Source organism: Pyxicephalus adspersus, chromosome 5 (genome assembly GCF_032062135.1).
Source record: "Pyxicephalus adspersus chromosome 5, UCB_Pads_2.0, whole genome shotgun sequence".
In the NCBI taxonomy this organism is placed as follows: Eukaryota; Metazoa; Chordata; class Amphibia; order Anura; family Pyxicephalidae; genus Pyxicephalus; species Pyxicephalus adspersus.
In genome coordinates, this window is record NC_092862.1 from 75,157,268 (window position 1) to 75,172,931 (window position 15,664).

A 15,664-nucleotide genomic window follows, 5' to 3' on the forward strand; every position below is an offset into this window, starting at 1 on the left:
AAAAAAAGTGTTCATTTACTGTATTGTACGTACGAAGGAAGTAAGTGTGCTAGGACTGCACATATATAACAAAACACTTTAAATAGAAATTTTACAGACCATAAGTGAGCAAACAAGAGAATTTCTTTGTTATGGTTTGCAAAGTTGGTCAGAAGCGTAGTGTGACATTTATGTTTGAAGATTTCTCTGTATGGGTTATTGGCTGTATGATCATTAGATAGTGATGAAGACTTGGATGCTAAATTTTCACAAAAATATTTTCATATGTGAAGGTTTTAGAGGAGAAGGGAGTGTATTCCACTAAAATAATAGATCTGTGTATGCTGGTCAGACCCCTTCCTTCTTATTAAATCGTCTGCTAATGGCTAGCCCTGAAGAATGATTGAAGCAGTATTTCTATGGAGTTTTTAATGTTTTCTTCTCTTATTCTCGATGTGTCAATCCCTTTACTAGAAAATATTGGATGGGATGCTGTTGGAGCCGACACACAGGAAGGGTAGAATGTGATACAGACAGAAGAAACTATTTACTAGGAGAAAGTACAGATTAAGAATAACATCAGAACAAACAAAACTAAAACTGATTATGCTTTAAGAAAGGTTTCTCTTCTGAAAATATTTCTGCATTTTGTCATGCTTTAAAAGGTGTTTTGGGAGTAAGTTACTGTTAAAGAACCAGAGCTTCATAGGAGCTAAGATAAATGTCAGTCGGGGACAGTGGAACTCTTTTAAAATGCTTTCAAATATTTATTCAGCTATTGCAAATGTATTTTAATGATAGAACCTTGCCTTGTCTTCAAAGCCTTTTAGTTCCTCTGTCTTCTGTGTGCATGGCAATTATAAAGCCATCATTAGTCAAGACAATAAACATAAGGACATGATGTGCTTGTTTTTAGGTCTTAAAATGTATAATTCATTAAACAAAAATTAAGCACAATACATATCAGATATAGTTTAGAAATTTTTCTACATAATTTGTACAATTTAAAGTAACTATCCTATGAATAAATATCCCGCATTGCCAATTAATAATGGTGGTCTGTAACTCTCTATATTCTTAAAGTGTGTTTACTAATTGAAAAAAAATGCATGTGTGTGTGCCTTGGTAATGCTAAGTGGATGGTAAAGATTTACTTCTGGCTATGGTACTGAAAAAAAACATCCATTCCCCACAGTTTACTAAGCAGATCTTGTTTTTCATATAGCAAAAGCAGATTCAGAAAGAAGGTTAGCTGTTTTGGAGCCAGGTAGTTCTTGCTAAGAAGGATTCAGCCCCAAAATACAATATAAAAATGCATCATTTTGCTTAATTTAGGCAATCACATTAAAGGAAAATTAATGGGATGAGGAAAACTGGGTAAAATATGGAGGATCTTTTATGCTGATACATTTGGCATAATTTATTAAAACACTCAATATTAGTTGGCAAAATTTCCTTTACCAAATCCATTCCAGGTCATCATTTTACATACAATTAAACTTTAATTTTTTTGAACCTTAACACATACCAGACATTACACTGCCTAACCTGTGCCATGCCAAGCAACAAGCACTTAATGAATGAATGCAAACTCTAGTTGCTATGGGTTAAGGGTGTGGAGCAGCCACCAACTAGCCTATAGCTGCTCCATTCAGCCTTAACTTGAATTTAACTTAAATCTTAATAAAAATAACATGTTTTTGTAGCAACAACAATAATTTCTGTGGATTACCATATACTTGTCTTTACAGGGCAATGATGTTCGAATAATAATTGGGCAATTTGATGAACATATGGCAGCTAAAGTCTTCTGTTGTGTAAGTATCCTTTTACAATATTTTATGAACTAAGACTCAAAAACCAAATGTTTTTTTTATAAGGTCTTCTTATCAGTATAGCATGTCTAACTGAAAAAAACTTAAGCTAATAATAATATTGATAGAAGGTAGATCCCCTAAAAATCAGGACTATGCTATTAAAGAGCCAAGATTAAATTTTGCCTTGGGACAACTATGAGAGGAAGCACTATATCAAAATCTACTTTGGAACAATGTTAACCATGATTTGTTTATTCATTAGAAATAGTAACATTTAATTCCTTTAGATTAGTGGTTTAGGCATTTAATGTCGATAAAGAAAAAGGCTAAGAGTGCCAACAAAATCTGATATGAGAGCATCGAAGACCTGAGTCGAGACACAATAGTTGAAAGTTTGAGCTAGTTGGCTTTTCGACTCGATACTGACAACACAATGTATAAGTGCATTGTTATAATTAAATGACATGTCTGTGGTAAATGGAAGAGCCAACAAAATTCTATCTGTAAAGTTTTTGTCACTGTAGTCAGTTAGTAGGTAGGAAGTTGGTACATTTTGTGCCCTGACCAAACATTCAATAGTTAAAGTCTAGCTGTTGTGGTGAAAGAAGAACAGTGTTGAGTGTGAGACTAAATGCAATCGGCCATCTGCTATGCTGCTATGCACAGTTAATGTCCCTCCCTTTTTCATCATTTGTGAAAAAGAATTACTCTCTTTTTAAAAAGTACCCATCCTCTTTGGTGTTTGGAAATAAAACAGATTTTTTTTGGATTTTGTGTAATGGACTTTTTAAACTGGAATGAAAAGAAAATACCATGTACAAGAAAAACTGAAAAGTTTATTGAATATATGTTTTTTTGCTATAACCTCTAAATAAGATATAGAGTCCACCTGTGAGCAATCACTGGATCTGTCACATGATATTTGTACATATACAGTAAATAGAAGGGTTCTGAAAGGCCACTTACTCTGCTACACCACTAAGTAAGCAAAATGAAGACCAAGCACTCCAAACAGGTCAGACACAAGGGGTCTGATTTATTAAAGCTCTCCAAGTCTGGAGAGGATGCATTTTAATCAGTGACGTTGGGTTATTTAGCAAACCTGGAATGGATTTCTTCAAAGTAATTTGCTAGCAAATGTTTTGAATAATGGACCAGATCCTTTCCAGGTTTGCTGGATGAACCCATGAACTCCATTCCAATGTTAAGGAATAGTGGAGGGGTAGCATTACAGTGTGTGGATGCATTTTATCATCAAGAACAGAAAAACTGGTCTGGCCTAAAGAAATGATAGATGGCACAAAAATACAGGGAAATTCTTGAGAAAAAAAAAAACTGTTTTAGTCTGCCAGAGACTTGTGACTGAAATGAAGATTCACTTTTCAGCAGGACCCTGGATCCAAATTAACGTGGTTTAAAAGTCTAAAAGTTTAAATGTCTTGGAATGGTCTAGTGCAAGCCCAAACCTCAATGCTATTGAGAATCTGTGGAATGATTCAAGGTTTGCCGTAATCCAATGCAACTCATGTGTAAGATAACAAGTTTGTGGCTGTAATTGCAGTAATAGGTGGCTTGACAAAGTATTGACTTTGGGAGTTAATACTTATGCACATTTATGACATTCGCCTTTTGTTCTCATTATGGGTTGTTTAACATTAAAAAATATTTTTCACTTTCAAGGTATTATGCATGTTCTGTAATCAAAGTGGTGCTGGTGTCTAAATTTTAACACTAGGACAAAATAGAACAAATACTAGGAGGATGAATACAAGGCATTTTATATCCTATGTTCCTATGATATCTACTGTCTATGGTTGGACATTATGCTTCTACCAAAGAAAAATGTCATGGTACCTCATATTGAAGCTGAAGTTTCAATTTCTTAAACCTTCTGTTCACGCCCTTTAAAAGCCTATTGGTATAGGTACTATAACTTGAGCTCTTAGACTTTAAGACTTGAAATTTGGTTTACATTCCATTTTATTTAGTGACAGAGGGAGCAGGAGAATATGGATTGGGCAGATTCAAGGCAGATTGGGTCATAGTGGAAAGTGTGGTTGCATCAGGATCAGGGTCAGATAAATGGGAGATTTAGCAGAAATGGAATCAAGACCTCACTAGCAAAATAAATTAAATCTGAAAAGATAAACTGGATAGGCTACACTAAACAAGGGAATTATTTACAGACACTGTGTAAGTATGACTTTTGATTCCAGATATTCAAGATAGGCAAGAGGGAACTGCTATCAAACTGCTATTTTGATAGTGATTTTGCAATGGATGGTGAGCCATTGAGAAAAAAAAAGAATTTTTACTGTGAGAGCAGAGAACAGTACATTATTAGCCTCTGTGTAATTTAGGCTTTATATAAAGTGAGTTCGGAGACTTTCATACATTGACAATTTGCTGAATTCACTTGAATGATTATATACAATAAAGCCTGAGCGTTAAATATTTCTCGCTTTTGATTCCAAAGCATTTCACACCTATAGAATAGCTTATGAACCCATTTTCACTTGCATAAAAATATTCAATTTGTATTCTGATTTTGAGTCTTTTGGGGAATATTTTTTTCCAGTATGAGCATAAGCCTTTACCACTGGGGTCTATACAATAACAAATTACTTACCACGTGGGAAAAAAATAACATTTATATGATTAAAGCTCTAATTTGCATTGGTCTTGGCTACAACCAAACTATTCCTATTATATCTTTGTACCTTTAATTATGCACTTTCAGCTGGCAACAAGACAAACATGCTGCAGAGATCCTGAAATTCCCACCTGACACTAAAAGCATCTTGAATTAATTACAACGTAATCATAGAAAAAATTACATAGTACAATGGGAAATATTTGCTACATTCTGTACTATCTTTTTAAATATAACATTAAGTATATGCTACAGAAAAGGTCTTAATGCACAAATCTGTCATAATATTCACCTAAATATTACAAATAAAATACACAGTATTAAAGACAAACAGTCATAAAAAAAAATCACTCTTTTTTCTCTGTGAAAATTTGTCAACATAGGTTAAAAGTAACTTTATATTGTATTTCAGTGGTTGCCAACCTTTTCGGTCCCACGGACCACTGAAATTACCAGCTCCTGACCGCGCATGCGCTGGGTGTCAATCAAAGGGGGAGAGACCTCCCCCATAGTGACATCATCATGGCATAACCCCGCCCACTCTCCCATCTCAGATCTGAGCCTGGGATGGGGGAGTGGGGGGGTTGTGCAGGGGAAATGGCCCACATCTCTGGCCGGTGCACCCCCCCCCCCCAGCGGGGTCCTTTCCGTGACCCCACTCGGGGTCAGGCACCACCGGGAGCCGCGGACCACCGGTTGGTGACCGCTGTTGTATATTATTATCATATTTTGATGTTCGCTATCTCCTGTACACCAAATAAAAAAAGTAAACTAGGTTAAGGCATAGCTATAACCATAAACAAAAATATGGAATATGTTGAAAATTTAATTCATTAGATTATTAGTAACATCCATGGCTCCCTCCAGGAATATAATGGAGGTAATCACCTTAGGACAGGGAATCTTGTATTTGCAGCAATAGCAGATTTATACCTGCTTTTTTATTATTTAAAAAAAGAGCCACCACATCTAATGACTTTTAAGCTGCAGTATATTACATTTTATTACATATATAACATTATATTACATATATTATTTGGTATGATTGGTATACTGATGTATTCATTTTGATACAGAGAGGGTCTACTGAGAGGTTCAGTCATTTTCCAGTCTTCCATTAAAATGCATAAATCAGTTTTCTTAGTCTTCCCAGTAAAAAATATTTTCCATCAACATTTATAAAAAAAAAAATACAGTAGTAGGAATAGTAGTTTACTTAGTAGTCTACTTTAAACTCATTTGCCACCCCCAACACAGTAGCATTGCTAGAAGTCTGTATATTTGGCAAAAAGGTTGTCATTACTCAAAATAAGAAAGTAATACATAAATACATAGTGTTTTGGGTTTGTTTGTTTTTTATTCAGGAACAAAACTTTTTTTATATGTTAATGTAGATAAGTTTTAGTCCACAATGTATCCTGTTTTAAATGACACTAAAATTATGATTTTGGTATAAAGCATTGCAAAGTTATTTACAAATAAAACACATATTTTTTAGTTTTGTATTTTTTAAACAAGTAAAATATTTAGAAATGTAAATATTATTGCTAATATAATATATTTTCTATATTATTGTAACTGCATATGTTCCCTACTTAGTCAAGTCCCTAAATCTGCTGGTGAGACAATTTAAAGTAGCATCTCTCCAATGGAGTACTCTCTGTGCCCCTTTCTCCCCATTCCCATTTAATGCTTAACGACAACACTGTGCATAGACGTAGTCAAAAAATGTTGGAAAATTTCAACACAACCATGGATGAAACAACATATTTTAGTAGAACAGAAAAGATAAGATTTGCTTATGTGGCTATCTGTTCAGAAAACAGACCATCCCATTTCTTGTAAGTGTATCACAGGGAAAGGATGCAAAAAAAAAAAAAGTTGCTCTTGCAACACAAGTTGAATTTAAGCCAGGAAACTATCTACAAGAAGTTTGTATGTTTTCCCTGTGTCTAAGTTTTCTTTTGCACTGCGGTTTCCTCCCACATCCAAGAAACAGGTTAATTGACTTCCTCGAAAAAAATTGGTCTTAGACTGTGTAAATGACCTAGGACTACGGTAGAGACATTGGATTGTCGGCCCCTCTAAGGGTCAGTTATTGACATAATTATGTGCTATTTATAAATATAAAAAAATAACTCTTCCCAATGTTATCAGAAACATAACAAAATTGACAAACTAAATCCGAAATCCATTGCAGTGTGGAGCAGGTCACCTTAGCAAAAGCACGTTTTTCTACAACACAGAATTCAGCTTTACTTTATCAAAAGCTAAAATAAACTTTTGACTCGAGTTAGGCTTTAATGATTAAAAAAAACATTGAACGGCTTTAAGGAAAAACATTATTAATCATGTGCCTAAAGTACAGTTTTGATATTTAGCAAGATATATTAGACATGGCCCACTCTAATATAATTTGAGTTACTTGAAATTTAACTCTGACAAAGCATTAACATGAAATATGTTTTCTGTTAATGTTTTTTATTAAGTTTCTTAACTCCATTGCTTGATGCTTGGTTCTAAGTATATTCTGATGCTGCAGAAATAAAACCAGTGTTTTATTATTATTCAGTGGTTCTTAAAGGGGGTTCTTCACTCGCTGGTCCTCTCTAATGGCCTGCTAAAACTTCACTTAGTTTATTGCAGTATGTTTTGCATGAGTGACCTAATACTGCATTAACTTGTTGTATACAGCTGAATGCACAGTATTGTTCTATGTTCTTCAGCTGTTTCAGGGTAAAGGGAGACTAAAAGGATTACTGCACTGACCTTTAACAGGTTTAAGTTTGTTCTGTAAATAGAAACATAGGCCCACACGTATAAGTATAAAGAATATCTTTGGCAACCCAAATACTCTTTCCCTGATGTTTCCAGTTTGCACAAGAAAATATGAAAAAAAAAAGTATTAAAGCTCCCCAAGACTCAAGAAGATAAACTATAATGGAAGAACCTGGGTGATCCCACAAACTTGGAATACATTTTTAACAAATCATTTGCTATTAGTTGGCAAATTTTATAATCCTAGACCAGATCCATTACACCAGTGGATAGTGATGGCAGCGTCATTCAAGCTGAAGGAGGTGTAAGTGTCAGTCTGTTAGAGTGGGTATTCTTAGACAGACTGTTCGTGTATGAAGGTTGCTTCGGAAATTGCCACATGAGATGCAGGTCCTTCACATTTAAATGAATGAAATTCAATTAATAAGGAAGGCCAGGGATAGTAAGGGTAGGGTAACGTTGGATGTCATCACACGCATAAATGAGAAAATCTCTGACTTTTTTTGTTTCTAATGCACACTATGAGAAGCTCAGACTGTACAAGCAAATCAGAGTATGCAGTTTTTGAAAGGATGGGAGCTTGTACAACTGTGTACGATTAAGATGCTGTTAGGGCAGTTCAGTGACCCATAACAGCCACTCATTCTGCTCAGCGGAGATCAGTCCAAGGTGCATTCTGATTGCTTAAATTAGAAGCCCTTACAAAAAAGAATGCTTTATTAAATAAGGCTGTTTTTGTTGTTAATTGCTTGGGTATTTTTTTTTCTCAGAAATTAACAAGAAGCTTAATTGGTGATAGATCTTTTTGAAAAAAATTATACTTTGTTAATATTTTTAATTTATAGTGTTGCTTTCTCGGTTTGGTACACTATTTCTACATGTTTCACTTTCTTATAAACCTTTTATGTGGACCAAATATAATAAAGCCATACTATGTTTGAGCAACTAACATAAAAATATTTTATTTTTAGGCTTATGATGAAGAGATGTATGGCAGCAAATATCAATGGATCATCCCTGGATGGTATCAAGCACTGTGGTGGCAACAGGCCAATTCCTCCACCTGTTTAAGTAAAAACCTCCTTACTGCAATGGAAGGATACATTGGAGTAGATTTTGAACCTCTTAGCACAAAGCAGATCAAGACAATATCAGGACGGGTAAGCATTTTACACAGTTCAAAATAGATTAGATTTTTTTAGATGATAGCATATTTAGACAAATATGTATGTATTGAGAGCAGGTAAGGAAATATATTTTCTATATTTTAAATGTGAATCTATTAAAAGTTGAAACATAAGTGCGCATGCGCCGTCTGTGATGATGGCAGCAGCCTGATCCATGTCGCTCCCCTCCGTCTCCTAATCCGGCACCATCGCAGCCCTTACATGACATCCAGCACAATCTCTGGACGTGGTATCTTCTCCTCACTTGAATCATTCTTGCAGGTATGGTTGGAAAGACAGGCGGCAGGCAGAAACACTGTTTTTCACGGTCACAGGCACAGGGAAGCAGACCTAAGATGGTGGAGGTGTAGGACAACGTGGCACATTCCAGGGTGAAATCGACTTCCAGCTCTTCCCACAGTACTCCCCTTGAGAAGGGAACAGAAAGTTTAGAAGCTGCATACTCACCACCAGCATCACCAACGCTGAGCTTTCAGGGTCCCAGGTTCCCTCATCTCAGTCCCCACAATGCTATGCAAATACTTGCACCTCAGAGCTCTAAAAGCTCCCCGATTTCTGGAGATGACAAGCAAATACCTGCACAGTTATCACCTACTATACAGAGCTCCCAAGCCCCTTTTAATGTTCATGCTCCTGATTTTTACTCCAGTGAAGCTTCATTAATTACTGATGAAGGGTAAAATAGGCTGCTCTACCACATGGCTGCTCTGTTACAGATGGAGGTAGCTAAAACTTCATCATCTATTACTGTGAAAAGATCTATGGAGCTTGGGTGCCCAATTCGATCTAATTGAGCAGAACTTGGACAACCTCATCCCCATTCACCCTACCCATAAGTCCTTACCCCCTCTCTCTGGCAGTCTATGAGAATGCCAGATCTGTTGGCAACAAATTATCCTCCATACACAACCTTCTCCTTTCTAAGTCTCTCAACTTTCTTGCTCTCACTGAAACTTGGCTTTCCTCCTCTGACTCTGCCTCTGCTGCTGCTCTCTCCAATGGAGGCCTGCACTTTACACATACCCCTAGACCTTTTCTGCCTCTCAGTTCTCTCACAATAGTGAGATCTGACAGGCAGAAGGAACAGTACAATACTGGGCATATAACACGACCCCCAAATGATTGGTTAGATTGGGGGGTCGTCTTATACGCCCAGTCGCCTTATACACCGGAAAATACGGTAATAATAATAACACTATTTCTAGAGTCATTCAAAATACCTCCCAAATTATGGTGCTGGAAAATCAAACTGAGAGTCTTCAAAATAAACTGGATGACCTGGAAAACCGTTTAAGATGTAGTAACTTTCGCATTAGAGGGGTTCCACAGTCATTGAAAGGTACTGTAGAAGCAACCAAGAGATTCATGAGATCAATATTACCAGAGGTTCCAGAATGCATTTGGAGCTGGACAGAGGTCTCCTCCAAGACCTCTAGTAATGCCACCTGATCGGAAAGTTTATTTCCTGTTTGTTTACCTTCCTACTCCTTCCAGTAAGAAAGAGGAGAACATTACCTTTAAACGAATTTTGTTTATAATTTATTTTTTATGTTTTTTTTTTCCATCTTATTTTGTTTGAGCTTGATCCATAGTTGAGTTGATCTCACTCTGCTGGCCTTAAAAGTCTACTGTTTACAGTGCTGCAGATAATGTGATAATGTTGTTTTCAATTGATATTGTGCTATTTCAGATAGCTTGTTCTTGCCATGTCAACCAAATACCCTTTTTTAGTTGTCCTTTGAGACTTTGGTATTATACGCTTCATGTTTAACTGATTACTTGTTACATTAGCCTACATGATGGTGCCCTGGAGATGGGGGGGCCATACATGCCCTCCGCTACAGGGGTTTAATACCCGGGATTCAGTGAATGTATTGGCACCGTTGGTGTTACCCTTGTGCTATGGAGCTATTATATGGTACACCGACCAGGGGGTCTGGGGTTGGTCCCCTACCAGGGAGGGGGTTAAGGAGTTGGTCCCCTACGGGGGGGGGGGGGGGGGGGGGGTAAGGAGGTCCTCCCTCAGAAATCCGCTTTTTTAACCATTGTACTTGCTATATTTTTGTTAACTGCCCACTGATCCTACTGATTTACATCAACCGCTCCCTCTCATAACGGTTTTTACTCACAATGTTTTAGGCCTAAATTCCTCGTTGAAATGAGCCAAAGTTTTTTATTACTACAACTCTTTAAATGTAGACATACTGGCTCTGCAAGAAACCCATTTTTCCTACACATCCAACCCCAAATTCTTTCATAAACATAACCCTATATTTTATCAAGCTAACACACCTAAGAAAACTTGTGGAGTTATGCTGTGCTTTTCTATAAATCTACGTTTTGCTCTTAACAAAGTTTTTAGAGACCCTAGTGGCAGATTTTTACTAGTACAGGGAACGGTAGATTGCACCGAATTAACTGTGGTTACGTACTATGCCCCTAATGAAGGCCAACTGAACTTTTTTTACCATTTGCTCAGAATTAAAGGCAACTTGATTCTTTTGGGAGATCCCAATTTAGCCCTGGACCAAATGCTAAAACAATTTAGCTCAAAACAGTTGAATCCCTCATTTCAGTGGAGACTTAATGAGAGCTTACTTACCGACCCGCTGATTAAAGATGAAATACATCGGCACATACAGAATTTCTTCTCATTTAATAATTCTACAGATACTTTCCTGGGAATAATTTGGGAAGCTCACAAAGCCACAATTAGATGCGAAATCATCAAACTCGAAGCTAGGATAAAGAAAATCGGAAATCAACAGGTAGATATCAAATTTAGATAAGAACATTACATCCAGCGCTGACATAAAGACAACCCCCTCCCTGATTCCCAATCCCAATTGGAGTCAGCGCATCTGGAACTTAATTTGCTACTCACCACTAGAGCTGACAAATCTTTACGCTGGGCGGCCAATACTTTTTATCGGTGTAGTGATAAACCAGGTAATTTATTGGTTACGCACTGACAAAATGGAGCAATTTGCACTTTGCATTTTGCACTTTGCATTTGGTCACCCTGGATCAACTACAACTCGCTTTAAAGTCTTTTTTTTCTTTTTTTTTTTTAGACATTTAATACTGCTATGTTACCTTCTTTTTCCCTTCCTCCTTCACCCTTGTCTGGTCTCTCCTTGTTACCCCCTTGTCTAATGTCTTTTCCCGGTTTACCCTTCCCATCTGCCTCCCTTGTCCTTTATTTAACCAAACACTTACAGTCCAATATAATTTTAGTTGGATCAGTATTTTAAAGTTTATATTGCTTGTTCAAGTTGCTGATATTTTTTGTTTATTTTACACTACGTATGTTTTTTCACATTTTACGTCTGCATTTACCAATATTGAATATTGAATGCACCCTTTTTTTTTGGTCCTTGCCAGATTTTGTCATATGTTATATAGAGCATTGTATAAAACATACTCTTCTTTTGTTTTTCATCCAACTGTATTGTACTCCTGTTATTGTGAAAATTTTTTAAAGATTTCAAAAAAAGAATGAAATATAAAAGTTGAAACATAGTATCAATCAATATTTGGAAGCTACAAAAGTATGTACTAAGTTTATTGAAATTAATGTCCCAGTCATAGCATATTATTATTAGGCAGTATTTATAAAGCACCATCATATTACGCAGCACTGTACAAAGTCCATATTTTCTGGGATGTGGGAGGAAACCCACACAGACACAGGGAAAACCTGCAAACTCCATGCAGATAATGCCCTGGCTGGGATTTGAACCTGGAATCTAGCGCTGCAAAAGCAAGAGTGCTAACCACTGAGCCACTGTGCTGCCCAGGTATGAAAAAGTATAGGGTATGAAAAGTTAATATTGTGGTACAGCTGATCATTTTAATAGGTTAAATCTCCACATACAGTATTTACAGAAAAAAAGTTAAAAGTTTGTAGTTTTTGAGTGATACCCTATATTGGCTACTTTAAGTTATTGAACATGCACGCTTCTGGATGATCCATTCAAATTGAATACACCTGAAGAAGGGATCTAAATGGAAAAGTTGAAATGTGTATATACTGTAGCTTTGTTTCTTGTATGTTTGCATCAATACTTATTCATTTTTTCCTAATACACCTACTTTTAAGTGTTTTTTTTTTTTTTTTTTTAGAATGTAAAACTGTTCAGTTTTTTTTAAAGTTTTATGTTAGGAAACTGGAGTTTTATGACTTTCTTTAACAATAACCTTTATTTAAATCGAATGGGCTTTTTGATTGTTTTTAATGGGTATCTAGAAAAAAACCTAGATAAAAAAAGAATAAAATGCTTATGTAATGAATGTATACTTTTTAGACTCCTCAGCAATATGAAAAAGAATACAATGAAAAGCGATCAGATGTGGAACCCAGTAAATTTCATGGTTACGCCTATGATGGAATATGGGTAATAGCGAAAACACTTCACCGAGCAATGGAATATCTTAATGCTACCAACAAGCATCTGAGTATTCAAGACTTCAACTATACAAACCACAAGCTTGGGAAAATCTTCCTTGATGCAATGAACGAAACAAATTTCTTTGGTGTAACTGTAAGTATGAAAATTCTTTTACTGTGTCTTTTTGGAGGTAATTGCAAAGTCCCTGAACAGTATTGTCACCAAAATTGCTGAGGAGGGGGTTCAGTTATGGCAACATGTCCTGAGTGAAACAAAAAAATGCATGTTTTTTATTGTATATTTAAAAAGTATAGGCAGGGAAATGTCTATTTAAAGCCAGCAGGATTTAATTTGCATCAATGTTGTCAATGAGTCTCTGGACCACTTGGATAAGCTTAATAGTATTTCCATCAATTCACAAAACCTTGGTATTGGAGTTAAGTACTTTAGAGGGACGGCTTTATTCCCTTTATCCTAGGGAAAGCACAGGATACAAAACAAATTCTCCTGCACATTATTAATGCTTTGCCCACAGCCACTTCAATCATACCAGAAAATCTAACATTTCGTATCCTAATTAGCAATGCCTTGGATCAGTATTCAGAGTAATTTTTTTTAAAGCAAAACTCTCTCTAGCTGCAAATCACTCTGAGCCCAATAAAGGTCAGCTTTAACTAACATTTTTAGAAGGTAATTCTGTTATCATTGTCTTTTTCCAATGATGAAGAGTTTTTCCCTCATTTACTTTCACTCTGTTACTGAATGAGAAATGTGAGGTAAAATCTCTTCAAGCAAATGCATGGTCCACTGTCAGTGCTCACCAAACATCAGACCGCTAATCCTACGCTTCACCTATAATAAGTTCCCTTAAACTCAGCCACAGAAGACTAGTTGCACAGACCCAGCACACAGTTGCCCCAGGAATTTAGTTAGCAAAGGAGAAGGACTGCCCGAGGACCAGAAGCCCACAGAGCAGGACAGAGAACACAATGGGAAGTCAGATAGTCCAGGGTCACTAACCAGGTGATTCATTGATAACACAATACAGGAGATTCCAGGAGAGGTAAGTGCAGAAAACAGGACCAGGGATCATACCCAGGTAATCAGTCCACCAAACACGGTATCCAAGGGTAAAGTAAAGTCACAGGCAATGGTCAGTGAAGGCAATGTACAATCAGGAAACAGACAGCAACAGTCAGCAATAGTAAATCCAAAAAAAAAAAAAACCACGCACGCACTTTTACCTAATGCTGGAAGTGAAATCATACCTTCCTCTGAAATGTAACTGCTAACAAGGAAGAAACAGCAGTGGAATATTGGTGAGGCAAGTGTTATTTTGGTCAGAGGATCAGCTTTACACACTCTTTTAGTAGCAAAAGAGGGTTTAAACCCTAGAAGTTATTTTTTGCCATCTGTTTCCTGGTGTAAATGTTCCTAAAAAAGATATTACAGTCTCTGGACAGGAACAAAAAAGGACCCATAGTGCTATAAAAGCATGACATTTCTTTGCTCCACAAAATGCTTCCATTGTTGGAAGTGTCCAGTGTCCCAGTTGGATATTTGTACCCTCATCTCCTCACTCCAGCTACCATTATAACGGAAAGAGGAAAATCTGTGGTAAACACAGACAACAGTGAAAACACTGACTGATATTTAACTTTTCCTATTCTACTAAAGACTTTTAAACATTGAATCATTTATTATTTTTAAATAATCCAGAAAACACAAATCAGATTTTGTTTCAGTGGGTCATTTAGCAGGTAATTATTTTTTTTTTCTCATTGACAAAGATGTCTGGATTGAAAATTACACATAATTGCACCGATACTTTAGGCAGGACATCACCTTCCACCGCTTATTTCTATGTAACTAAAACATTAGAATGGTATGACTATAGATGTAACAGTCAAACTGCCAAGGGAGTCACATTAATGAGTTGAATCTATATCATTCCTCAGGGAAATTTTCCTTTCGGAAATGTTCCATGCACTTCAATTTTATGTGTGCCTTGTGGCAGACCTGACTGGTATAAAGAGACTCTTTGCTAATTTTGACTTTAATTTTTTTGACAGCCACTTTGCAGCTTCTTGTCCTTCAAATATGCCTTTCTTTAGCAGAAATTTGTTTATTAGTTTTTCTGTCATACTACTTATAAAAGAGCTCATGAGCAAATACATAGTTACATAGTAGGTTAGATTTAAAAAAGACATAAGTCTATCAAGTTCAACCACAAGGGAAATAAACATATCCCAGATATAAAACTCTATGGACATAGTTGGTCCAGAGGAAGGAAAAAAAAACTTGTACAATTTGCTTCAACAGGGAAAAAAAATACGAGCAAGTAGTGTAAAATACATTTTTAATTTGAGAAGTTGCCAGTAATAACATAACAAAAAAAAAAATCTTACTTAGAATGTGATGTCAGCTGGGCTATTTCTCATGCCTCAAATTTAAAATTGTGCAGAAAACAATCTAGGCTTGAATAAAGGTCTCATACATATGGCTTTTAGACAGATCCCTACATTTACTTCCTAAATGTTTAGGGCACAATGTACAAATGTATCCCTCTTTAATCCTTTATACTTGATGCCAGGGGTAAAAAAGTGCATTCTCTGTACTTTTTGCTATACTATTTAGTTATTTCAAACTATAGGAAATCTCCTGATATAACCAGGAATAAAGCATAACCCTAGGTAACACATGGTGCCTCCAAATATCTTTGTTATTATTGTCACTCTCAGTAAGTAGAGCTTTGACTTTATTTTTAGCTTGTGCTCTAGGAAGTTTTAGCATCCAGGGGGATAGTTATGAAGCACTTCAGAGAACCTAATGTGTGTACCCCATGCAGATTTATATTAA

At 36.2% G+C, this 15,664-nt stretch overlaps 1 protein-coding gene across 2 annotated transcripts in view; it reads left to right on the plus strand.

Annotated features, from left to right (window-relative positions):
- Positions 1 to 15,664, plus strand: part of GABBR2 (gamma-aminobutyric acid type B receptor subunit 2) — a 306,705-nt gene that overhangs the window by 151,630 nt on the left and 139,411 nt on the right. For both annotated transcript variants that reach the window (XM_072411881.1, XM_072411882.1), the window contains 3 exons: positions 1,731 to 1,796; positions 8,199 to 8,387; positions 12,722 to 12,958. In XM_072411881.1, coding sequence (XP_072267982.1) covers positions 1,731 to 1,796; positions 8,199 to 8,387; positions 12,722 to 12,958 — 492 coding nt within the window. The remainder of the gene's footprint in view (positions 1 to 1,730; positions 1,797 to 8,198; positions 8,388 to 12,721; positions 12,959 to 15,664) is intronic.